The following is a 27,609-nucleotide window of genomic DNA, read 5'->3' as shown; positions in this document are numbered from 1 at the left end:
TATTCTGTTCATATAATAAGACGTGTTGACTTGGGTTGGCTAGAACTCTAACACACTGCATGCATGGTATGAACTCACCTCATCTTTGTCAACATCCTCATCCACCTCAAACACATGGATGGCCAACTTGTCCGGTCTGGGCACTTTGCTGGAAAACATTGTCAACGCTAGTAAATTAATAGTCAATTAAACAAGACTAATATAACTTGCAGATGGTGACAATGACAATGACAGAGAGACCCAACTTATGACTGAAACTGCTATCTTTTGAATACTCAATTGCCAGGAAGAACAATGTCAAAGGAAAGTTCCATTTAGTATGGGACTACTTTTATTTGTATATTAAAGGATTGTTGCATTAACAATTTGTAATACATTACAGATGATATAATCACTATTGTCAACAGAATGTTGTCCATGTAGCGTAGTTAAGTCATGTGTATTTTGTATTCTTTTATTGAAAAATCATAAAAAAATTACCATCAGGGTTCAATAAAGGTCAGTCTGTCTTGTCTGTCTGTGCATGAATAAGTATTGCTGTCTAAATAACCGATAAATATGGAATACATACACATATATAGTTTTTTTTTAATTGCAATTATCTATAAAGAGAGAAAGTACAATGACTCTCACTCTCACGCTCTCTCTCTCCTCTCTCTCTCTCTCTCTCTCTCTCTCTCTCTCTCTCTCTCTCTCTCTCTAGGAACAACTAACAGCGGCTCTTGGGGAAAAAAAGGAAAATAAATTGAAAATCTACCAAAGATGAATACACATTAGGGGAAACTATTGTGAAATGTTAACAGGGAAGTGACGTCATGTAGTATTGTTTCAACTTCCCTGGCATTAAAAAGCAAGGACAAAGGGAATGGCAACAGTAATAGTGCCAAGGTCTTTCTGTCATTTAAACACAATGACAATAAAAACTATTCTTCAGGAAAGACAGCAGAGCTCACAACCCAATCTTATAACTCTGATGGTGGTTTCCACACAGGGTAAAGCACAGGAATAATTGATGTTACACAAAAGGAGAGAACATAATTGTCACCGGTGTTTCCTTGTAGCAAGGTTATTCCACCAACAGTGAGGCAGGAATAAAGTGACTAAAGCTTGCTGACAAGTGGACAAAAACACACGTGAAAATGTGTGTGCAATGTGCATGCATAAATACTATGTGTGTGCAGTTGCGTGCGCATGAGTGTGTTTCAGTTTGTATCTCTGCCATTAAGCATGGTAGCTGTTCCCACTAGCATGTCATGATGCAATACCCACATCACTTGCAAATAAGGTTGTCATAGTACACAAGAGGCTTACTTTGGAAGTTGCCGAAAGTCCCCAGAATAGTCCTCATACTTGTAGTTAACGACATGCCAGTCAGAGTTGTAGGTCTTGATGCACTGACAAAACACACAGAAATCGGTGAATAACAAACCAAACTGTAAGGTTCTCCTGCAAAAAGCAATCGTCCCTATACAGCATCTCAAGGCTGCATCAAGGTTTTCTAATCCAACAATGCCGTGCTGTCTGCAAATGCTTTTTTCCTTGTCCAATCAGATTAGAAATTTCTGCAGGAAGAGGAAGACAAATCAAAGAGAGCGATCATCTTTGAGCAGGCAGAATTTAAAGCCTTTCATGGGATTTAGTATATGTCATAAAACAATATTCTATCATTCATGCAGGTGCTTCCTCAGTGCATGCTCTGTACACCAGCTGGTTGACTGCAGAAATCATCAGTAACGGAGAGACATTTGATATTAATATGATAAAACGCTGCCTTGAGGTTATTGTGTTTCATTCTGTAAAGCAGCCGTGGCAGTCTATTGATGAAGTGGACAGTGATTTTTGAGTACAACATGTGTCAGTGGATCAGTGAAGCCTACATTCAAAACAAAATGAGCACTATACTATAGGGTGAACTCTGAACTATATGCACACTGAAGCCAAGACAAACAATATGTCAGGACTGTGGAAGTCAGTTTAAGGCCTATGTGCACCCTTCAACTCATTCTAACCATGTATTATGACCAACACGATCTGGGAGGGAGTACAGCTCTATATCTCTGGCTTGGAATGAAGACATCTGTTCATTGTTAAAGTCAGCGGTTACATGGACAACACGGTGGTTATCTGCTATAGAGTTCATCCAGAACTTCTCTGATGGGGGTGGTCAAGTGCAATATGATCAGTGGGACAACGGAAAACAGAGGTGCTCTTGCTGGGCTGATCTCAGCAGCTGTACCGCTGATGTCACGCTTTATTTGAGCAAGATGAATTATATCCTTATGATTTAAGACAGGATTCCCCCGAAAACACTGACCTTTGAACTGAAAGGTAAACTGACAACAGCCAGTTGGCCACCGGCTTATGAGGACAGAGAGGACAGTATTGGGCAGGACATAAATAAACCATTGTGCACTGCACAGGAAATACCGTATCTTTGTGAAATGGAGCAATGAGCCGTTTAGCTACACAAACTGGGAATAATTAAATGTCTGGATGTTTCATGGCAGTATTTGAACTTGACTACTGATAACTATGAAAACCACATTTGGAAATGTGAAGTGAAAATCACAAACAAATGATATGGCAGACACCACTATAAACAATCAACTACAGTAAAATACAAGTCTGATAAGCTTGTGGGAGGACAGTTAAGGTTCATTACACATTATCAGTTCTTAATCCCCTGGCTTGAATAGATGTTTCAGAAGAAAATCAGAAACGCTAAGAAATAGCCCAGTCAAATGGATAGGCTCCAGTAAAGAGCGTGGGCCTTATATGCAATAAAACAACTTTGTGTCACAAAGAATGTGCCATACAAAATGGAAGTTCTGTGGTTGGACACATTAAAAAAACAATTCGGAAATCCTGTGGGAGTGTTTACAGTCTAACGGGTGGTTATATCTTCTGGTCTATGATAGTGAGAGGGTAAAAATTCTGAAAGAGTTTTCGTATTAGTCTCCATAAAGTGGCCTGGTACTATACATGTCTTCATGGAACAATAGCTAATCAAATCAACTCCATCTCCATACCATCTATAAAACCCACTGCATGCTCAGGATGGTTTCACAGTTTTGTGGGATTAGTTTACCTCTTGGACAAATAGACTCTGGGCTTCTTTCTCTGCATTGTCAGGCACTGTAGGGTAGAGGGTTCTTCCTTGGCGTCTTAATGTTGAAATCTATAGATGAGGGGGGGGGGGAAGAGAAGGATTCATACCATGACTAAACACCACATTATCACAAATATTGATATACAGCTGGACAATTACAATGAACCACACAAAGCTAAAATCAGGTAATGCATATTTCCGACACCTTTTCCCAAGTAACCCTGCAGTGTGTGGGCTCAGCTGGACATGATTGCGCTGACTGCTCCCCTAAATATTCTTCCAGAAAGAAAAGCTAATGTCTTTGTTGCAGTTCAAAGGGGAAGAATGTGAGAGAAGCAGGATGCTCCTCCATATTGTTCCTGGACCCACAGACACAGGGTCTGGCTCCCTGCCACTGGTGTACAGGGGCTCTCAGAGTAGCTGGAGTCAGTGTCTCAACACTAATGCTGTCTAATGCTTTCCTTTAAGTTTCAGTCTAATGGCCACTCTAGACTATAGGCTGACTCACTGCACTGATGTACTGTCCGTGAGCAGCTAATCTCGGCCACTGTTAACCCGGTCGATGCCAAATTTTGCACACACACTCCCTGGATGCCAACGATGAACCTCTGCCCCAAACTTTCCAGAACGGCCTGTTATAGCGCCACCAGGACGCCGCTTTGTGCAAAACAAGTTTTTGCACAGTACACCTACAGATTTTGTCCAAACATCACGCAAATTGGTACACAGTCTCTCTAGAGCCATTCAACGAAACGGGTCTTTCAGATTTCTCACACTCCATCCTGATTGGTTAACATTGGCTTCCAAAGTTCACAGGAGTGCTCAGTTTCAAACAAAATGCTGCAAATCATGAACACATCGCGTGATTTCCCTGAAATTGTGCACCCACATTCCCACTAGGCCGAGGACGAAATGCCACATGAACAATTTCAACTCAGCCTCAAGGTGGCGCTATAACTGGCCGAAAAGTGTTTTTACCTCTAACTGCACGGATCTGTGGATAACTTTGTATGCCAAATCCCTAGAGGCCAAGGAAAAACCTTTGTCTGGAATTTTTCACATCTGCTCTTTATAGCGCCACCAGGAGGCTGACATGTAAAACACATTTTCTATTATTACTCCTTCAGATTTTATCCAAATTTCACGCAAATCGGTACACATGATCTCCATAGTCATGTGATCAAGACAGGTTTGTTTGATTTCTCATATTCCATCCTGATTGGCCACGATTGGCTCCTACAGTTTTCAGGAGTAGCCCGCTTTGTACAAATCGCCACAACTCCTCAACGCAGCGTTCCATTGCGATGAAACTGTGCACGCATATTCCCACTAGGCTGAGGAAGAATCCTGGTGGAGACCTGTGCCCAGAAGGGCACTTTTTTTTACTATGCTATTGCATCCAATGCCTAGTGAATTAGGTGAGCAAGCACACAATCCCCCACACACACACACACACACACACACACACACACACACATAGTCACACACACTTTTATGAATGAATTATGTGTGAGAAATACTATATTCTTGAGCGCTAGGAGGATTTATGCTAAATGTGCTTAAATGTCAATCGCTGACAGACGTTCATGCCTATTATGACAAGTTCATTGTTTGTAGAGGTTTTAGGAGCCTAGTTTCCAGCTCAACTAAGTCACGTTTGACGTCCGGTATCTCACTAAGATCCCTCCAGATAATAACTTCAAGGGAGTGTTTTGGAACTGGCTCTCTTTCCCATGGGGGTTTCTTTGGAGGACATTTACTTAAAATGTGCTGTAATTAGAACACAAACAGCATGTGAAAGGCCACTGCAGTGCATGACCTATACCTGCCTCCAGTGGTGGAAAAAATACTCACATTTTTACTTAAGTAAAACTATCAACACTGCAATGTAGAAATACACTTGCAAGTAAAAGTCTGGAATTCAAAATGTACTTGAGTAAAAGTACAAAAGTATTGGCATCAAAATGTAGGCCTACCTAAAGGCCTATCAAAAGTAGAAAGTACTCAATATGTCGAATGTACCATTTCATATTGGTTACTTTCAAATATCTGAAGTACTGCATAGGGCTCATGTGGTTAATGCATATTTTGTAATAATAATCCAACTCTACAAAGTAACTTAATTACAGTTTTCAAATAATTGTAGTAGAATAAAAGTACCGTACAATATTTGGTTCTGAGATGTAGTGGAGTAGAAGTACAAGTATTGTAATTTGGAAATACTCTAGTAGTGAAAAAAGAAAATAATACCTCAACATTGTACAGTACATGTACAATGTACTTAGTTACTTTCCACCACTGCCTGCCCCACAACAAAGAAACTAATTCTAGCAGAAATGTGGCCAAATGATAACAAAGCTCAAGACCGTCCACTGACTCACATATTTTTGAATACTTCTGAAGGAGTGGTTCCAATGGAAAGTCATAAGGGAGAGATGCCGTGGCACCTGGCTTCCAGTAAAGCATATTTTAAGATTCAATGCAATGGTACAAAAATGAAGTAAGCAATTCAAGACAGCAATAAATCTCTCGTGCTCTTTCCTGGGCAGCACACCCATAAAGTCTGCTTTAGTCATTATCTTATACAGTCTTTTTCCCCCCAACATGGTGCTGGAAGCAGCAGGTCCAATTAAAAAGACTAGAATTCGACTGGCCTTTGGCCGGTCTCACTCTAGCGCCACGCCATCCAGGTAGCCAGTGTACTGTACCATACTGTACTGTACCGTACCGTACTGTAGCATACTGTACCGTACTGATTTGAACCGTATGGTACTGTACCAAACTGTACTGTACAATACTGTCCCATACTGTGCCGTACTGTACTGTACTGCACCGTACTGTGCTGCTGCACCCTGTGTGTGTGTGTGTGTGTGTGTGTGTGTGTGTGTGTGTGTGTGCGTGCGCAGTAGAAAGGGGAGTGGCCTGAAATGTGATGTAATTTGCATCACAGTGAAATGGTGCGCAATAACATGGTATTTCATGCAAATGCAAACTGTACAGTAGTTATGACAGTTGCATGGATGGGTTATGTCTGGACAGGCATGCAGTAGGTGTTGTGCATGGAGAGATTTGTGCAAACAGTGTGGTTTGGTAGGCGGACGGATAAACGGGTGACCCACCCATTCAATTAGTGTAGCAAGATTCTTAGACTGTGAAATGAGACACAAAAATCACCATTAACTTTTCAAAGGATTCATTTTCAATTCTATACTTAAAACAAAGTGTGCAGAGGAATAATATTACTTATATTTCCCAGGCTGAATTTAATCCCTGGTGTAGTAATGGAAACTGTGAAGTATCTTGCAGTTGTATCATGCACCGATCCGGCTTTTTGGCATTCGATACCGATTTCGATACATGGGGGTCCAGTATCTGCCGATACAGAGTACCGATCCGATACCCCCCACAAAGAAACGTAATAACCTATTAAGCTGTATGCCTCACTGTGTGGAGTCTGGAATCATTATTTTGTGTAAGGCAGCATCAAGGCTTGACTTAAACATTACTTTCCCAACTTTGTAAAACAAAATGTAACAAACACAGATATAAATGCACTGAATTATTTATTAAATAACTGTGCAACAATTAGACCAGGTTAATGTGTGCGCAGGCTAGCCTGGCTGCATTCCACATGTTATACTGTCAATACTACACTGCTGTGTCACAGAGGAGGTAGAGTTGTTTTCATACTGTAATTACACATAATTATCGGATCGGATCGGATCGGATCGGATCGGATCGGATAATGGATCGGCCACCGATCCGATACCCGATCTAGAATTTTAGCCTGGATCGGCGCCGATCTCCGATAAGAGTATCGGATCGGTGCATCCCTAGTTGTATGAGGGAGTTGATGGAATTTAGTAGGTCCAAATCAGAAGTTTCGTTTTCAGCAAAACATTACAACTGGCAATCAATGCAGAGGTAAATACGGCCCCTAACCTTCACTTTGACTTCCTGTCCCTCTCTATGACCTTGCATTTAGTGTTAAGACTGCAGGCCAGGCTGTCCCTACTATAATCAATACCTTAACTATAACATAGACCTTATTTGTGAACTTGAGGTCTCCCCTTCCTCTCCTCAGCCCAGGTTTCCTGCAGGGAGATGGTAATCTCCATAATCTTAAGCAGCAGAAACAAACAGACATGGAGGCAAGAGGGAGCCAGGAAGTGGGCAACAGGAAGCATTTAATTGGGATATGAGTCGTTGGGGAGGACCACAGAGTGACCTCTCTGGTGAACTAGGGACACAGCTGCACACGGCAGGGAAATGCTGAAGTTATGTCATTTTTATTGGTTATACCATCTCAAGCCTGAGCCCGGCCATCAGGAATTCTCCATGTGAGCTTCTGGATATTACTGCCTTATATTTCCGGATGTCTGTCAATTCTTAAAGGACATCTATCTATCGATTTACATCTATAGAGCGTCACAGTCCCGCCCCCTTTCAGAACGACGAGGGACCCTGACGATAATTTCCCATGCATTTTTCCCATAAATGTTTCAAAAAGTATTTAAGCCTCGGACAAAGCCAACTCGGATAGTGACAAATCATGACAAACACAATATTTTGGGCCGAACAAATAATTACAAAGAATAAAAACAACAACAAAGTGTTGGTACAAAGTACCCTGCCCTTTTTTTCTTCTAATTATTTGTTCGGCCCAAAAAATTGTGTTTATTGTCATGATTTGTCACAATCCGAGTTGGCTTTGATGGAGGCTTACAGGTCTTTAAATAAATACTTTTTGAAACATCTATGGGAAAAATGCATGGGAAATTATCGTCTGGGTCCCTCGTCGTTCTGAAAGGGGGCGGGACTGCGACGCTCTATAGATGTAATTTCCTGGAGTCTAGTAGGACTATAGTTAATAATAATATTATTTTTTTCCCCATAAAACCAAAACACCAAATGAAAGAAAATTTACACCCATCTTTACTTTCTCTAATAACAACCGAAAACATGAACCTTGGTTGAAAAAACCCAAAGTTGTCCTTTAATATGAAAGACACACAGCACGTGTTATCAAAACCAACACTGCAAGCCTGCAACTGTGAAGCAGGCCTAATACAGGTAAAGGAATAGTGTCTGAATATTCCTGAGGGCAAATTCTGTGACTGTGGTCTTCCTGATCACAGCTAAAGTTGGAGCTGAAGGGAAGGGAGGTCTGCACTTGGTAATCCCACACAGATTTCCCAAGAAGACATGTAGGGAGAACAAAACCATTGAAAAAAATTGTGTGTAAAAATTGACCCAATCGGTCCATCTGGGTGCATTTTTAGAGTCTCATAGTTATTATCACTGAACACTTAAAACTGTGCAGAGAGAGACCCATGCACAACTCCCCTGTACCAAGAGCTCCCTGATCAAGACCAGATGGAGATACTATAAACACAGCCTCATAGGTTTTCCCCTAAACAGTCATGTCTCTCTTCTGCGAGATACAATTTGACAAAATACCTCAAATTAAGGATTTGGTTGGACTGAGCACTGGGGCAGAGCATAAGGTAAGAGCGCTGATAGCAGTTCCTCCAGTTTGATCGCAGCCAAAAAGAGGATTTATACGGCAGCCGAGAACAACACACAAGCCCGGGACTGTGGTAAGAGGAGCCCTCCCCGCCTGCTCCATCTCGGATTTATGGCCAACCATCGCTGTAGCCTGTATGCTTAGCGATGTCTCAGTGTGTGAAGAAACGCCAAGTAGCGCCTCCCTTTACCAACAAAGCACACACACCATCGAAAGGTCTTGACATACGAGCAGATTAAAGGCTCGCTCGAAGCCTGGACAGTGCACAGATGTTGGGTTCAGTCAGCGTGCCTTAAGTGTTTTTTCTTTTTTTCCCCCTCCGACGGCAAGGGTCACCTGTCGCTCCGCTGACAACAGAGTGTTTGTGTGCAAGCCTGGCGTGTCATGGGGAGAGTGGCGCGCTGCAGCAGAATGATACCAGAGAAGACATGGTCAAGGCTGCTGGGCTGTCTGTCACTGAACCCCCCAGCTGCCCGGCCTTCAGTGAAAACAGAAAGGTCGCAACAATCTAAGCACGGCCTCACCACAGCAGCTGAGACAAACCTAGCAACACTTCCATCTCTTATCCTCAAATCTCATTACAAATGTTTGCATGTGCATAGAGAGATTTATGATTGGGAATTAATTACAGACTTTGTTTTGTCTGACTTAGGGCTACAACTAACGATTATTTTCATAATCGATTCATCGGATTATGACACTTATTTAGCTATCACCTTAAAAATATATTTTGGGTTATTTTAGACATGTTCTAACTAACAAAAAATATAATTTATTCAAAAATGAAAGCAACTCATAGTGTCTTTAGGCTTATTCTGACTGCATACATTTGATTAAAGAATAGCTACACATGTGTCAGTCTAAAAGGAACAGTACTCTTCTGAACTCAAATAGGTAATTTAAAAATAAATATTCCAGCCATATGTTTTGTTCTTTCTTGATACTATAATCGTTATGTCATATTTTGCTTTACATTTGCTACTGTGCAACTATCATCAGATTGTAAGGGAAGAGAGATGGCTCACTCCTCTTTAGTTTAGTTACACTTAACACTGGAAAGTGGGAAATAACCTAAATTACAAAAAACTCTAGTGATTAGTTGCCGATTCGATTTATCGATTACAACTAATTGAATAATCGATTCGATTCGATTCGATTACGATTAATCGATTAATTGTTGCAGCTCTAGTCTGACTACAGCAAGACACCATATTTAGGAAGCCTTTGTGATATTTGAATAGCGGCTTTATAAAGTTTATGCAAACAACATATTCACTGTAAATGTACATGCTGTTCCGTATTATGCCTTTCATAGGGAAAACAGCTGATGTGCAGAATAATTAATCTAACCATCACTTATTTTTGCAGTGCCTTAGTCTAGGAATTCTAAAAGAAAGATGTTAAAGTCATCAGAGTTAGTGAAACAAAGAAGGCTCTCTGTGGAGGGAGAGCAATGACAATAAAATCCCTGTCTAAACTCCTCTGGTAAGTGAGACAGTGAGGCTGACAGTCAGATGTGAGGACATATAGTACGTCTCACTCCTGCTGATGTTAAGGACATCTTCCTAAGTGGTCTCACATCCTGAAGCTCCAGTGCCAGGGCCAGCTTTCCATTTCAAGTGTTTCCATCCGCAGCGCCTGACACGCTGGGCTGCGCTGCTGGACAAGTTCTGAGAGCACACGTCCTGCAGAATGGCACTGGAGATAACCCCTAAACTCTGTCACAACATGTGAGGCCAAATGAGCCAATAAAACAGATGACCCGTGACCCCTTACAACGGGACGTAAATAAAAGGAAAGCCTCTGTGGAGGACCGCGCCCAGCACTCACTACACGGACCGTGGCCTGTGCAAAAACCCAACGAACACAACAAAGAAAACATGAAAATGGAACGGGGGGACTGATGGTTCTGAAAAGATAACGTGTAAATAGAGTGGCCATATATGGATGGACTCCTCGCGACACAGTCTGTTCACGCCAAACACCACAACTACTGTAAAACTAGTATAACGTTAATGATGTGAGCTTCCACTGATGAACAATAACGTCAGTAAGCACTGGCAACAAACATGCACTGCGTAGTCCAGTTGTGTCAGGGCCAACACGGAGGGGGAGAAAGATAAGGAGGCAAGATGGTTGTAGCCTACCTATCGACACGATGTCAAGCTGCATTGCCAGCAGTCCAGGCCAATTAAATCAATTAGTTTGATTAACTATTGGACCCCATAATCATGTGAGCTACAGTATGAAAACCTACTGTAGACTGTTCTCCCTCCTGGCTCTCAAGCTGTGGAATGAGTTGTTGATATTTAAATATAATATGCTAGGTTTGATGTTTACCGGCAGCTATCCTAATTCATTTATAACACTCAGTTTCTTGGAACTATATTTACTTGACCCCTTATGTTGCTTACTCCAATCTTGAACTGAAGTCACTTCGGAAAAGTGCAACTTCTAAATACATTACCGTTACCAATAGACGCCGTCACAGACGACGTCACACTGATAAGCACCAGCATGCGCGCGCATAGCGGCAGCACAAGAACCCTTCCTCTCATAAGATGCAATGGATAAGTTCTAACTTCTAACTGCACTCGTGTAAAAAATGCCCCATCAAACTTTCAGATGCTGTTTTTCTCCCAGTGTGGAGGAAGAATGATGATCATTTATTGTGATCTCTCGCCCTTGAAATATATAATCCTTGGTTTCTGTTGTGTTTGAACAATAATAGCAATTCAAAACAGTTCATGAACACGGCAGCAGAGCCTATTTGTGCACTGCTGAACGCGCACCTGCAGCCCATCAAGTATATGCAAGTATATGAAGTTTATGCTTCATCCCGCGATGGTGTCACGCACGCAGACCTCTACGCTCACAACAGTCGCATCTGCGATGCGATGTGTGCTTGTATATCAGCTGTTCTCTGTGCACAATACTGTTGGGCTTTGAAGTATAAATGTCTCCTAGGGTGCATCTCACTAGTCAACACACAAGAGGAGGTTGAATGGACTGAAACCAGCGCTCCCCAAAACAACAGGTTTGGAGATCTGTTGGGAATTGATTACATGAAACAGTCATCCGTGCGCCCAGTCCCAATGTTTGTAAACAAATAATTGATCTATATGTTCCTATGGCCTCAGGCTGGGCGATATGGACATATAAAATTAATTATAACAATATGCTCGATATTGATATAGTGATGTTTATATGATATCTTATTGTGATTTCAATCCATTTTATTCTTCAAGATTTTTCAAAAACAGAGAGAATAACCCTTATACATTGCCTTTTCTTTGATCTTTGACAATGTTTCGATAGATATAATGTTGATATATTACACAGCCCTAGCACCATTTCCTTTATCCTTATCATGCCTGAGTGTTGGTGTTGGTGATGTACACTACAAACTCACTTGGAAGTCCTCCAGAGGGAACTGCAGCATGTCTCTGAGAACATCACTGAGGATCTGGGTCTTCCTCTGCACCAGCACATTCTCATAGTCCAACGGCTCGATGACTTTGGGCTTCACCTACGGAACACAGACAATACTCTTTTAATATGGTATTCATCATTCATAATATAATATACATGTATAGCACAAACAGTGCTCAGACCAAGATACATTGACAAATGGGTGGGGGGGAGGGGGGGGGACATAAAGACAAGGAAATTCTGTATGGTAACAGGTACGCCCCCCTTTCCATCTCGCCCCACTATTCTACCTAGCTTTTAAATAACAAACATAATTCATGTTGGTGATTATATAAATAAAAGGTATTATCATCATACTATCATCATCATCATACTATCATACTATAATTCTAACAATGTCTGAGTGTGTGTCTGTGTGTCTGTCAGAAACACTGCCGTAACTCCTTACTGCCTGCACCAATCACTCCCTTTTCACACAGGCATTGACCATATGCATGTGGAGGGCGTAACAAAGCCCTTTTTTCGATTTGACACATTAATGATTATTAATGAATTGATTAGTCAATTACAAACGCACCCGGGCGCAGTACCCCCCACGTCCACAAGGGGGGGGGGGGGCAAATATCTCACAACGGGTAAGGGCTAGTCATATTAATTCATCATTGTCAAGTCCACTCTGTATATCCACAGGCATAATAGCATGATGATGCCATTACAACACATGGGCTACATGGAAGAAATGTGTTTAATAAAACGAAATTAACTGCTAGAAGGTCCTAAATTAACTTAATTAAGCAGTCACCGTCTCTGTCTCATGTTAGTATAGAGATAGACTACTATACAATCAAATAAATCTGTATACAAGATAATTTCAGATTTCAGAGAGGGAGGGAAATACTAAATGACCTGTTAACTACATTAACACATTTTGCGGGGGTGAGTTGGTAAAGGGGCGAGTCGTTTGGTATTACTCTGTATATCTGACCTGTAGAGTGGTATCATCTTTCCTCTTTATATCCCACTTTAGTCACCCAATAGAAAGATGCTGAGCTCATTTGAACTACAGTAAATGATGTCCTATTCACTTACTGTACGAATAACGAATATTGATTTTAGTCAGTAGGGTCAGTAGTCATCTCCAAATCGAATGAATGGATTGCCGAGCACCTTGCCAGGTGCATTTATGCTCTGCATTTATTAACCAAATGTTGGTCTCAATGTCACGCGTAGGCTAAAATGTCTCGAAATCTAATGGGAACTAAGCCAAATGTCCACTTGCACACACGATATCTCAAAATCTAATGGGAAGATTCTCTAATACTGTCCAATATTTTGGTCTGAAACAACATACAGCTTATTGTGAAATATTACCTGGGGTGTTGCTTGGGGCTACTTGCAGGATTCTAGACATTTATTTTTCTAACTGAAAACAGCTTTTCAGTTTCCACTTTATAATGTTCCACTTTGCAAATTCATCTAATCGAAAGTGAACAGGATAGGTTCAAGGTTGTCTTTATTTGTCTCCCTCGGGAGAAATTTGTCTTGGAGATAAGAGTCACAGCTGCATACAGTACAGTACATACATACATGTTATCTGACTGAACTTAAATGGACATTTCACCACTGGAAGAAACTGCAGTCACTCAATCAGTCACTTAATAGTATTTGTAGTAGATAACAGCAGCACAATTTGAAATTTGCACCATATGGCCAGATATGTGTTTGACTGGATTGCTAAATGTGGAGAGGCTGCATGGATGCGTGACTTTGTAGTCCAGGAAGGAAGTGAGACCATGTTTTTGGCTATGAACATGGCTTCATAACTAAAATATCTAAAAAACCATATTACACACATAAAAACTCCAAGAAAGTGTTTCTTGTGCCTTAAACAACATTAAAATAAGCGGGTGAAGTGGCCCTTTAAGTACTCTTTCCACCACATGTCTGACATGCCGTGACAGCAGACAGTATGAGGGCTCTATTCACCCATAGAGAATACATCCGCCTCAGCACTATAGTGGGAGGGTCATAATGACCTCATCCCTCCATGACTGACTGACTGACTGACTGACTGACACTCACACACACACACACACCAAAATAGAACTACAACAATACGGTATCATGCTACTCTTGGATCCATGCATACAATACACGGTTATCCTATACGCCATAGAGGACGTCGGCCTTCCTTCTCATCTTTTGACCCATCTGGCATAAGAAACAAGAAGACTCAATGTTATCTATCATCTCCTTTTTGGGATAACAATAAGGCTACTTTTGTTGTTATTCATTCACGTCAACACAGTGTATTGTCATGAATAATCTGTGACCTTAATTTCCTCCGGACGCACGTACACGCACGACCAGTAGACACATCGTTTGCCTGTGTTGTTATCTACTGTCTGTAACACAAGTCTTTAACCATCTTCACTTCCTGACTCACCTGGCCTGTCTGCCCACACTCTTCGTTTCATTGTCTCTCTGTGCATGTATATCTCTTTCTCGACTTACATTCTGAATATCTCTCTCTCCTTCCGTGTGTCTTGAGACATCCTCACAGTGAGATGTATGTACTGTCCCCTATGGGCCGGTCAGGCACGTGGCCAGTGTACATTTGTGTTCTAGAATAATTCTGAGTAAGCCATTGCTCATCGTAATGATGCCTGATAATGTCTCAGGCCCGCAGGTGGCAGACAGACAGGGTGGCACTCCACGTCCTCCTGATCCGCTCCCCGTCTCTGAAACTGATAGAGGGAGAGATACGAGAACCAGTCCCGCTCGTCTATGACGCGAGGTGCTGTGTTATCGTCGAGAGACGTGAGCGCACGCGCACACACGCACACACACACACACACACACAAGAAATAGAATTGGTCAATAATATTCAAGACTCTCCCTCTGAGATCATGCTAGCATGATCAGCTCCAGATGTGGAGGCAACATGCTCTTGAAGCCTAAATCATGAGTGTTCATATACTGTAACTCTGAGAATGTGTATTTGTACACTTAAACAGTTAGATGTACATGTTTACAGTGTGCTTAATCGTAGTAAGTCAGTGCTTTAAAAAAAAAAGTGGCACGTTGCGTCATGTATTTTGTTGTAAATCTGTAATTTGTCAGCGAGAGACCTTGTCCTGCTACAGTATATGATTAAAGATCGAGCTGCACTACACTATTCACTTCACACCCCGCTATCTCCCTGGCTGTTAAATTCACACACACTTCAGCATTAGATCCCTCCTCCTATCAGCCGGTGCTGTTGAGAGGCTGCACTACATGTAGCTATCTCTAATGCCAACTTTATCTCCACAGTGAGTCTCTCTATGCAATCAGGCCTCAGCAAATGGATTTTAGTGGATTGGGATCATGACAACATTACACAGCTACTGGGTGCCATGCTGTACCATAAATCTTCCATCATCACCTTATTGTATAACCAACCACATCTGTTCCAGAGGATTTACTGAAATAGGGTGTAGAGTACATTGCTGCTGTTTTGCTAATGGATGTCAGATGTCATCTTTAGGTGTGTGTGTGTGTGTGTATGTGTGTGTGTGTGTGTGTGTGTGTGTGCGTGTGCCAAAATAGCCAATCGACAAGCTCACAACGCGCCATGCTGTGATCTCGTAGATCTCCTATTTTTGTCTTTACAGCCCAATGACAGTCAATGACAGTTTGATAGACACAGTGGTAACCTAAGACCTGAAAACATTAGAACGCTTCAGCCTCAGACAGCCAGTCAGATACCAGGAATACCCAAACATCATGCACATGGGACAAACGGTTGTTTTTAGGATTGATTTTAAAATTATTTTACTTGTCTATAAAGCTCTCAATGGTCTCCCACCTCCGTACCTCCGTGACTGCCTACCTAGATATGTCCCTAACCGCCCCCTCAGGTCCTCCAATGCTGGCCTACTTGGACTGGCCTAAAAGAATGTGCACAAAAAAATATGGTGAGGCAGCTTTTTGCTTCTACGGCCCAACAGCCTGGAATAAACTTCCATTCGAGCTCAGACACGCACCCTCTGTAGACATTTTTTAATCTCAACTCAAGACTCACCTCTTCACCCTTTTAGTTTTTTAGTTTTTAGTTGAGTTTTACTATGCACGTTCCTACCCTGCCCTGACTGATTTGCTGCATGTGGTGTTTTTATTTGTTTGTATTTATTTGATGTTCTTATATTAAATTTTGTTCTTTGCCATTGTTCTATCATTTTAACTACTTGTGTTTTATTGTATTTAATTTTTGTGTCCTGCCCTGTGAAGCACTTTGAGCTGCATTTATGTATGAAAGGTGCTATACAAATAAAGTTTATTATTATTATTACATGTTGGTCTGTTCAGACTCAAGAGTTGAAGGCACTCAATCAACAGGCAAAGGTTATGTATTTTAACTCTCCCACATTAATCTACTCTAATTATGCTTTTAGTGTCCCAAAAAACCTGGTGAAGTACTAACGGCTGCACTTAAAAAACCTGAAATTAAAGAAAAAGGGGGCTTAACCATTCAGATATATATATATTTTTTCTTCCACTAAACAGATTTGGCCTCATTATTAGCAATGGTTTCCTCCTCTCACCATTTTTGGATTCCTAAACCCACTCTCCCCTGATGACAATAATCTGGTCTATTGTCCGTCTCCATATCCTCCCACTCTCTCCATCCACATCAGCACTGACTGAGCTCCCCCACATGCTTATTGCTTATGTCAGTGACCAGAGGGGTCAAACCACACTGTACACTAAGCACTGGGTAAGAAAATGCCCATTCACAAACAGGAGCCCAGTCATTCCCTCTGCCCACAGCTCTGACCATAATAAACATAGTCAATGGACCTGGTTCTGTTACTGTATGTCTTGAAGATCACGAACACTAACTGATTGGAAAGGACTAACTTGGAAAGGACACAAGATCCTGTTTTCAGTGATTTTCTGCCAACAAGTGCAGTATAAATATGGCCATGGAGAATGGAGCCGTTGTGCTACATCTGTAAGATTAATCACATTAACCCTAGTGTCCCTATTTTAGGAATGTCATTATAGGTAAACATAGGTGATGATATATATATATATATATATATATATATATATATTAGTTAATATTTGCATATTTATTCATATAATAATTTAAAGTTATATTTTCAAAAATATAATCACTATTCATCGCACAAGTATATAACCTAGTCCATAAATAAACACCACTTTGCAATAAGAACTTGACAGAGCAGACTGTTGAGCTCCATCTCCACGGGACAGTGACAGCTGTCTCGCTAGGCACCAGCCATTCCTTCCAAGGCTTCCATCACATCATATCATATCATAGCATAGCACAGCACAGCACAGCAGTCTTTACCCAGACTCAAATAATAGTACTTTATAGTTCCCCATAACCCATACATTTTACATTTTGCTATACCGACTGTTGTTCATAGAGATCATTGTAGAGACCCAGGGTGTGAGTTGGAAATTTCAACCTGCCACGGATTATATATCGCTGTTGTTAAAGTTGACTTTTGAGCCTAATGGTGCTTTTTTTTTACGAGGAGTGCTCAGTAACTGTGTTGCACTCTATATCCATTCAGGTAGTTTTAGCACCTGTCAAGGCCATCGTCCTCTCTGCTGGTGCTAACATAGCACTTTTGAAATATGACTCCTGTCATTCCTGATCATTGTGAGGAATCACCAAGAAATGACAAACATTCAGTTTACAGTCCTCAGGCTCTTCTCACGCTTTATGGCAGTCTTACTGATCATGGACTTACAGTATTGACCATGATAAATCAATACATAAGACAGTGATGTACAGTAGCAGTGTAGTTCTACAAGACATTGTACCGTATACGACAGGATAAATTGAATAGCTTAGCAGTGAAGCATGCGTGCACGTTTTTCAAGTTTAATTTACATCATGACTTACCACCACCTGTGGTACAGCGTCTACCTCCGTCTCTGCCTCAGCCAGAGTCTTGTACTGCTGCGGAGACTCAATGACCAGTTCCTTCTTTGGGGTTTTATTTGCCCTTCCTTGCATTGTCAACAGCTGTGGCAAGATATCTCCTCACTAGATCCCAAAGACAAGCGGACAGCCAGCATATCCAATGAAGAAAAGCCTTGTGCAGGAAAACGCCAGGGAAGTTTCTCCTCCACACATACACTCTGTATTGCACTACAGCTCTCCCTCTACACACTGCTCTGGGAGTCTGAAGAACACCCGGGACACACACCCAGGCTGGAGAGATGGCCCCTCCCACACTCAGCTGTACTGCCTAGGGCAGTAGCACACACGCATGCTTGCAATGGACACACAACCACACACACACACACACACACACACACACACACACACACACGACCCCTTGCCATCCACCTGCACACTGACACAGGCCTGACAAAGGAAAATAAAAGAGACACATTCCTTAAGTATTACAGTCTGACCAGGGAGCGTCCGCGCCTTCTGTAGCAGGACAGCTGGAGTCAGAGCTGCCTTCCACTGCACTACAACATTGAGAACCGACTACAGAGGAGAATGAGAGGCAGATGGATGAACACCTCAATGCAGCAATATCACACAGCAACAAGTAACATGAAGAAGTAACATGAAAAACCCTCCATAAAACACCAGTATGGGTGGATCTGTGCCTCTGATACAACATGGACAGTTCTTGACCAAAATAAAGTCCTGTACATACATCTAAACGACACTTTTCAATTCTGTATGCCAGATATTGTTGCTGTCGAGCAGAAAACTTTTGTTACTGTTGAGCAGAAACCTTTTATGTCCAAAACCGCTTGTTTTCAGGAAATGGAAAAATAACCTGCGTTTTGTGTTATTATTTAGTCGGCACGCAGTAAGTAGCCTTAGGGACCAATGATTCCTGAGTGATGTGGCCCATAGGTCAAATCAGGAGCCTATCTCCCATTTCCGTAGCGTGATGTACAAGTACACCCCCTGGACATGACGCTAGTATGTCGCAGTCACAAGCTCTTGTTAAGTCTGTCTGTGGGTTTTGTAAATATTTAACCAGTGAAAAGTCTTAACGGCTTTCAACCTGATGTCTCTATTTTTGGCATGTCAATATTAGGCAAAGATTTCCCAAAGTTTCCCAACTATTTCATGCAGTGATTAGTGAAGATAGCACATCTACAAGTTTGTTCGGTGTGAGATTTTAGAACGGCTACTTTTTACTTTATGCTACTTTTGCGTGACACTGTCAAAGTATAAAATAGGTACATTTAAAAAAAGATGAAATATACAAGGAGATACAAGGTTTCTGTCCGACAGTGACGATATGCAATATATGATGCGTTATGATGATATCTCCAGATATTTTCAACGTGTAGCTGTAGAATGAGTCTGTTTGTAATCACAGGGGTGAGGCGTGCAGAGAGATTAGACCTGACTCCTGTCTGCCCCCACAGCCCCCCGGTTGTTGATCCATCTGTGCTGGAGGGGCATTCCGATGTGACGCAGCCCCAGCCAACCCACCTAGGAGTGGGCCTGACCCTCCGGATTCCTCCGTGGGCCAGAGCGGGGAGGATGTTATCTTTTCATGCCTGTGTCAGAGTTTAACGCCACGGGGGGAGGGGCCAGGCTCACTTTACAGCTGCTGCTCCTCCCCTCCCACTGTCACCTGCACCTCCCCATCATCACAGTACAGTACCACACACACACACACACACACACACACACACACAAGAAAGGGCTGGGACTGGGAGCCTTAACGATCATGACAGGTTCCACAGTGGAATGTCTTACAGTTCAGAGATCTACCTAAGGGCATATTCAGTAAGCCAGTTCTCTAAGGGGCCCAGAGTGGCAAGGGTGAGTCATGACATCACGCACTTTTTGTCTCTTCCCTGTCGCTTTGCTCCAACAGCTGTGTTGAGAAACCTCGATAGGTTTTTGAGCTGGAATACCATCGTCACAGCTACACTAAACGAAGCAGGTGTTTTCCTGGGAAATCGACTGCCCTATAGATAGTCCCACATGTGTCAGCTTCACGTCTTGCTATTTCAACCTGTGTGTCATCGCCTGTTTATCTGCACTGATTGGACGTGCACTCAAATAGTGTAGTGCACACTTGTGTTAGCACAAGACACTAGTACTCTCACTCAATGACAATCGTGAGACCAATTTTTATCCAACATTCTCTGAAAAAACACTTTGTTTACTGAATGTCTTTCTTCCTGGACTGGGGAAGTTTATATGACTTAAGGTATGCTATTAACCCCTGCTACTGTATATAATAGATTACACAAAGAAGCTCTAAAAGTAATTTAAAGTTATAACCATTATGGTTCAGAAGATAATCCAGATATTGCATTAATGGGATATATAATCTATATCCATCTAGATATATATAGATAGATATGTAAACAATATTGAGTGGTCTGGTACTACTACTATCAATGGTGTAGCCTAATTGGACAATGGACATGTTTTAATGTTACAGTGGGTGACGCACAGGGAACAATGGCACATTAACAGCAGTGTTGGCCTGTTCTATCTGTCTAACTTTGATCATGGAAGCCTAATGTGTTTAAACAGAAACAGGAGGAGCTACTGGCTTCCTCTCCCAGGCAGTTCCTATCTCTAGCAATAAGAGATAACTTCAAAGAGACTTCCTCTTCTGCACTGCAGCCCTGCTACTGTATTCCCAGATGACTGACAGCTACTTGAAAGTCCACAAAGCGCCTTCATAGTCAAGTCAGTTTGCTCAAGTGTTATTCCTCTCTCCACATTTAGAAAATGTGATGCTGGATTTTTCCACTGGTAGCCCAACACTACAAATAAAAGTGTTTTATGCAAGGTGTCAATTTCACAGGATGGTTTGAATGGCTGAGGAACCACTGCAAATATGGCTCAGTCATATCGGTCCAATCGGGTGGTGCAACATAGTTGTTGAAGTCTGCATAGCGGCTCCATCTCTAGATCCCAAACCTCTAGTGACGTATAACTCCAAATTTGGACAATGTTTCAAACTGGCCAGCTATATGCCCATATAAGGAGTTCTTTTGGTTTTTTGTCAGGCATGCCCAAATATGGAGTATATGCAGATGTCAGAACTAATTTGTGATGTCAGAACAGGCCAGCTCCATATATGAACCCTGGGATGGGGCCCTGTCCAGAGCCCGGGGCGGGCAGATGCCTTTTGTGGCGGTTCTGGACAACCGTGGGTCCGACCAACTCAACAACTCGGCACTGCACTCCCTGTGGGGGTGTGGAACACGTGTGTCGAATTTTAAGTCGGTGGGGCGAACGTTTCCTGAGTTACGTGCATTACAGCCGTACACAAAGACAGACAGACGTACAGAGACATGGTGCATTTATAGATAGATAGGATGAAAGGATGAAAGCAATGGGCAGGCACTCAGGCACTGGTTGACTCCTATCATGTGTGCATGATTTTAAGTCTTTCTCTCTCCCATCTTCATTTTAGTTTTTTGGAGGAATATGGATGGAGCTGCTGTGATGCAAGAACAATTTCAGACTTGATCTGTCATCCATTTCAATCTGCATTTGGCAAAATCCTGCCTGGTGGTACAGCTCATGCAGAGAAATCTGTCACAGAAAACACAGCCAGGAGGAGGGTTTTGATGTTAATTGAATGCACATTATCTTTCTTTCTCATTAAGATCTGCTTTATCTGGTCTTGTCTACATTCATTTCAGATTCTTATTGGATTCTATCCACCAAATTAACTTACTAATGAGTTACTGTATTTTTGTTTCATCACATTGTGCACAAGTTACAACACAGGAATGCTTTGAGTCATTGCTGTCTTTATAGTTAGGGTTAACCATAGATGTCCTTACCACTACAAACAGAGCATTTTCTTACTTTTTTCATACTGTAATGATTAATCTCTCTATATTGACGTCATAACAAGCAGGGCTTGATGCCATGTCAAGCAGATGAAGCACATCCAGCCTGCCACCTCCCACACACCCAGCCAGCATCCACCCCGGCCAGGCCTGTACAATTATAATACTACTATTGGGCTGGTCAATTGCATAACAAGGGCTTGATGCAATCACTGAGCCTTCCCTGCATGATCCAGAGGAAAACAGGGTGTAACCTGGAATGGAAGAAAAACATGCAGACCCTCCCTCGTCGTACTGTAGTAGCACAAGCTCCAGGACCCACCACCACCCAGTGGCCTGTGATTCCCACAGTGACATTTTACCCTTGAGATAAAGACAAGCATAAGTTGAGAATAACCGGGTAGAAAAATAAAGCCAGGAGACTGTCATCTCAATGCAGCACAATTCAGATTCAGGATGAGTCACTTTATTCCCGAAAAGCAGTGATCTATACAGGAAGTCGTCATGGTACGATTGGTTGGACAACTAGAAACATATGGGACATATGGAAGATGTAACAGTGACATACTAGGGAACACGGGACCAACTCAGTACTGACACTCACATGCAGTCATCTTCATCCTCCCCTTTATCGTACCAGTCAGTCAGTTTTACATCAAATACATCAAACTCTACTGGTCAGCAACCTTCTTCTCTTAATTTAGAACAAATTGAAGTATGTTCTGATTAACCACATCACTTAATTCTAATTATCTTTTCCCTTCCTTGTTTTTCTTGATTGCTGTATTTTATTATTTTACATAATATAGAAGCTTATATACCATAGTATGTTGACAATCCATTTTCGATAATCATGTTCAAGTTTTTCAATCATGTTCTAGACCTTTTCTTTTTCTTTTTGTTATTTTGGTCAGGTAACGACCTGACTATATATCTACTTGTGAAATGTAGACATGGTCGCCACCCAGTCGACTCTAATAGAAGAGTTGCAATATTGAGGGGGCAGAAAACAACTTCCGGCTGTCCCCATTCAATAGAAGTCTATGTAGAAGAGCCGCCATTTGACTGGCCCCATGAAGTGAATGGAGTTTGCGTAACTCTGGCTCTGGTCGACTTGGCAGCAGTGGCTCAGAAGTAGAGTGGCTGGATGGTAATCGCAAGGTTGCCAGTTCGAACCCGGGCTCCCCCAGAGTTAGTGTTGAAGTGTCCTTGAGCAAGACACTGAACCCCTAATTGCTCCTGATGTGCAGCAAGACACTGAACCCCTAATTGCTCCTGATGTGCTGGTTGGTGCCTTGCATGGTTTCCGCCGCCATCCGTGTATGAATGTGTGTGTGAATGTGTGAATGTAATGCACAATCTATGTAAAGCGCCTTGGATAAAGGCGCTATATAAATGCCCCATTTACCATTTTACTCCAGGCAGGGTTGCCAAGTGCGTTTATTTCCAGCAAAACTTGGATTGTTCTTTTTCCATAGCTGCTTGACTGGTTTTTGGAGGTTGGTTAGCTTATTTCTGTCACGACAGTTGCCAACACTGTCAACCATATTACTCTGCTGGCAACAACATTGTGATTGGCTGTCTGTCTGAGACAGTGAAAACTCGCAGTAACACTCACGGCTTGACAGGGAAGGACTCGCAGTAACACTCGCGGCTTGACTGGGAAGACATGTTTGCAATGTTAGAACGTCACTCAATATAACTTCACATGACCAGACGCGGCTGCATACACGTTACTAAAATAATAATCATACTATTATGGGACACACACACACACACACAACAGAGACAGCGCACGCAAACGGCCGTGAAGCGAGAGGTTGTGACACAAACATACACATTACTAATAAAACAATAATCATACTAATATGGGGGGGAGAAGTTGGAGAACACAACGAAGACAGCGCTTCCATCACCTGACCATTATATCACTTAGGGATGCCAACGATTAATCGATTTTTTGATTAATCGCGGGAGTCTCCAAAATAAAAAAATAAAAAAAGGGCTGCATGATATATCGAACATGTACCATCATCAGAGTGGAGAATAGAAGTATAAGTATAAATCAAGTTGAGAAAAGCCACTCTTCTCTACCCCTCTCTCTCTTACACACACACAGTTAACGATCGCTCGTTAACAGCCTGCCAGACAGACAATCAGCTGAAATGAAGGCAGCTGTAGAGTTTGTGTATCCAACTGAACGTTTTCTGTTCATATCAAGTACAGTACTTCACATTCTCCCCAAATCCAAAAGGATTTCATTTTCCATCCTGAATGGCAGTAACTACTATGAGAACTGAGAAGATCTCCACAAAACTCATCAAAACTGATTATAAAAGTGTAACCATCAAAAACGTTTTATGTGATATATATATATATATTTTTTTTAAATAGGGGGGGGTATCAATTATAATCGGGAGAGCTGTCAATTAATCGATTTGGCTGATGGTCAGTTGTTGGCATCCATTAATTCTTGTTTTAAGATATTCTTTGGGCTTTTTGCCTTTATTGAGACCCACAGCAAAGTTCGTCGGGATCGGTACTCGAACCGGTGTCACACTGTCATGCTGGATTACCGGCCAAGGTTCCTGGACCGCTAAGCCGGCCCAGGCCAGACCTTTTATTTTATTATACTACTATGATAACATAAACTTTGACCAAAAATCATGGGGCTCAGAAATTTGCTGCGTTGGATTATCCATCTGTAGCAAGTTGTTTTTCATAAGAAACAAAAGGAATCATGGCTTCCTCGAAGATCTAAAAGTACTTTACTTTGTAAAGTATACTATGAGTTATAGTCAATGGGCTACACCTGCCCAACCACCAGTACGGCTCTGGATAATTAGAAAGTGTCAAATGCTTAAATTAAATAATTCAAATTCAGAAAATGTGAATATTTCTACTCTATGGGAAAACAACAAGTGCTGTGGATAATGGTCCTGTGTCTCAATCAGCAAGGGAAACAAACAAAACAATTCTCACGGTTCCTGTGTAGAACCCTCCCTCGAGCAATATAGAATGACTACTATAGGATGACTGAGATGCCTAACATAGTAGGAAACAATTATGGTAGGGACAACAATACTTTAGATGAGCAAAGTATGCCTTTTAGCTGCACTTAAGTCAAGAACACTAAAACAGGGAGGGGGGGGGGGGGGATTCTCAAAACTTTCTCTTGTAATGTCAGATTTTTTTGACTCTTGAACAGTCAGTGGTAAATGTAGAAATACCTCAATTCTGTATGCAAAATGTAATCATATTAATTATTAATCAATATTTATAATTGCAAATTTACTGTAAATAATTGACATTGACATCACTTACTAAAGACAATAATGAAAGCAGATCTGTACTTGGCTAGGTTAAATTAATCTATTAAATATCTATTAAATCCATTAAATAGTGATGCTATACAGGCCTGGTTTTACTGAATGCACTAACACATTGAAACATATAAACCGCACAAGTGACTCATTAGACATGCTTCATTTCTAGCAAAAAACATGAAGTTCTCTGTTAGAGGCATTACTGCTCAAAACATCAGCTGATAAAATCAGCTTTCATCCTGGACCAAACTGACATCACTGCACACTTCTTTCTTTCCAGCCAACAACATTCCATTGATAAGACTGGAGCACTCATTGGCTTTTACATGACGGTATTGCCCTGCAGGGCCTCAGACATTTCTTGGAAATATAGGAAGGAAGCTGTGTGCCCCTGTGTAAACGTACAGTACTAAACATGAAGATCATTAAAAAGTGTAATGGCTTCTCAGGTCAGGCATTGTGTGAAAATGGGCAACAAGTGATAGCCAGCATGAGTTATGTAAGGACGAGCGGTATTCTTCGATTGCGCTGTCGTTTGTTACTGAAAGGCATGCAACACCCCCCCCCCCCCCCCCACCAGAGGAGCGTGAGATATGTTTCCATGAGGAAGGAAAAGGGTGCGCTGGTGTAATCAGAGTGAGTGGAATAACAGAACCTTAAAACAGACCAAAACAGACCACCTAATGACTAACTGTAGGAACACATCAACCTCCCACCGCCTGCCCTGCATGGGTGTGCGGGGGTGTGTGTGTGTGTGTGTGTGTGTGTGTGTGTGTGTGTGTGTAATAAAATAAAGCATGTGTATACACATGCTGTATTTGTGTGGCCTCTAACCCCATCAACCCTGCTTGAAATTCCCACAGATGAGATAATGACTCGTATGAATCCGGTAATGAAAAGGTCACCAGTGTATGGTTCATAAAGAATAAAAGTGCTAATATATATTTTTAAAATAATTAAAAATCATTATTATGTCGGGAATCTGTTGACCAACTTCTACCGTTTGATTTGAGATAGTTGTTGTTGGGCGAGCGGACATATTTTTCCATTGTATCTTTTACAGTAGCTTATTGATTTCTGAGACTGCTAAATGCTGAGTGAGGATTAATTTGACCCCGTTAAGTGACGATTCCCATCTCTGAGCCAAGACCGTCAGCCCTGCCCTTGACCCTCTTCCCTGCTCTCAAACAGTCCCTGTCATCCCTGTCACCACAGTCAGTCAATCTGACCACAACCCTGCTAGAAGAAAAGATACATCACAGCTACACAGACCGCACACACACCCAGTAAACAAACAGCAAGGCAAGCTGGTACGGAGCACTAGAAGCACTGCCAAGCCTGCGAGCTCGCAGATAAAGAGCACTGATTGATTTCAAGCAGACACAGATCTCACTGTGGCCCACCCACACCCCCACACACAGTGGCTTTACCCCATGCAGCACTTAGCAAGACATAAGACCCAAGCCTCCCACTGCCCTATATTTGATACTGTCACATGCATTCCTGCTTGCTCACTTTACCAAGCTCAAAACAGATTTGCTCCTAAAACACATGAATTCATCATCATGGACAAAACTTACACTATTAATCATGCAGCATTTAGGGCCATGAGCAAATAAAAGTATAATTAAAACGTAATCTAGACACAGAATGGGTGCATTTCCTTCATAGACCAGGAAAGGGCTGTGTGGACTGCAGGCAAGAATCCTGCAAATACATATTATTAACATGACTGCAGTATGAATCATTGATCAATATTATCATGTCCTTCCTGCAAGGTGCTTTCATGTCACATTTATATTTAAATGGGTAAAGAAGGACCATGCAACAATGAGTTACAGAGTCTCTGCTGACAATAACATTTCTGACTTAAAAATCCAGCCCATTCAATACATTTGAAAATGAAATAAAAATAATTGCTGTGCACACAGGCATGTACAGTATAACATATACTGTATATTGTGTGAACAAACAGACACACTTACTGTAACAAAACAATCATGCATATGTGCACTGCACACACAGTATACAGTAGACACACTCACGTGTGAACAGGCAGCGCACACACAAACACACGCACACCTTCAGTACTCTCGGCGTTGGCCACGCACGGGATTCCCTCCGGCTCAGCGACCGCTCAGCCTCAGACGGCCCGACGGGCTCGGCTGCACCCTTACAGACGTAGCCGCTACAGTTCCTCTCCAGGACAGTGCGCAGTCCCTCGAGCACAGCCGTACTGGTGGTACAACCCATCACTCCCGGTCAAAGACAGGCTTCAGTCAGGAAAGCCTGCCAGTGACCCAGTTTCCTTGATCTGCTCTTGCTCCTCCAGCCTGCTCCATGATCTAACCTAAAGACCCACAAACCTCCAGCCTCAGACTCAG

General features: G+C 42.0%; 1 protein-coding gene across 6 annotated transcripts in view; it reads right to left on the bottom strand.

Annotated features, from left to right (window-relative positions):
- LOC310867369 (dedicator of cytokinesis protein 9) overlaps positions 1–27,609 on the bottom strand; it is a 98,585-nt gene that overhangs the window by 41,140 nt on the left and 29,836 nt on the right. For 4 of the 6 annotated variants that reach the window (XM_083777375.1, XM_083777377.1, XM_083777378.1 and 1 more), the window contains exons 2-5: positions 12,049–12,165; positions 3,089–3,178; positions 1,312–1,394; positions 79–148 (exon numbers count right to left, since the gene is read on the bottom strand). In XM_083777375.1, coding sequence (XP_083633501.1) covers positions 79–148; positions 1,312–1,394; positions 3,089–3,178; positions 12,049–12,165 — 360 coding nt within the window. Of the gene's footprint in view, positions 1–78; positions 149–1,311; positions 1,395–3,088; positions 3,179–12,048; positions 12,166–17,991; positions 18,252–27,609 lie in introns of those variants that run through there. The other 2 variants (XM_083777376.1, XM_083777379.1) reach the window with 2 other exon arrangements.

This window comes from Protomyctophum parallelum (genome assembly GCF_964188405.1).
Source record: "Protomyctophum parallelum genome assembly, chromosome: 11".
NCBI lineage: Eukaryota > Metazoa > Chordata > Actinopteri > Myctophiformes > Myctophidae > Protomyctophum > Protomyctophum parallelum.
This window is presented reverse-complemented; position numbering and strand designations above follow the sequence as displayed.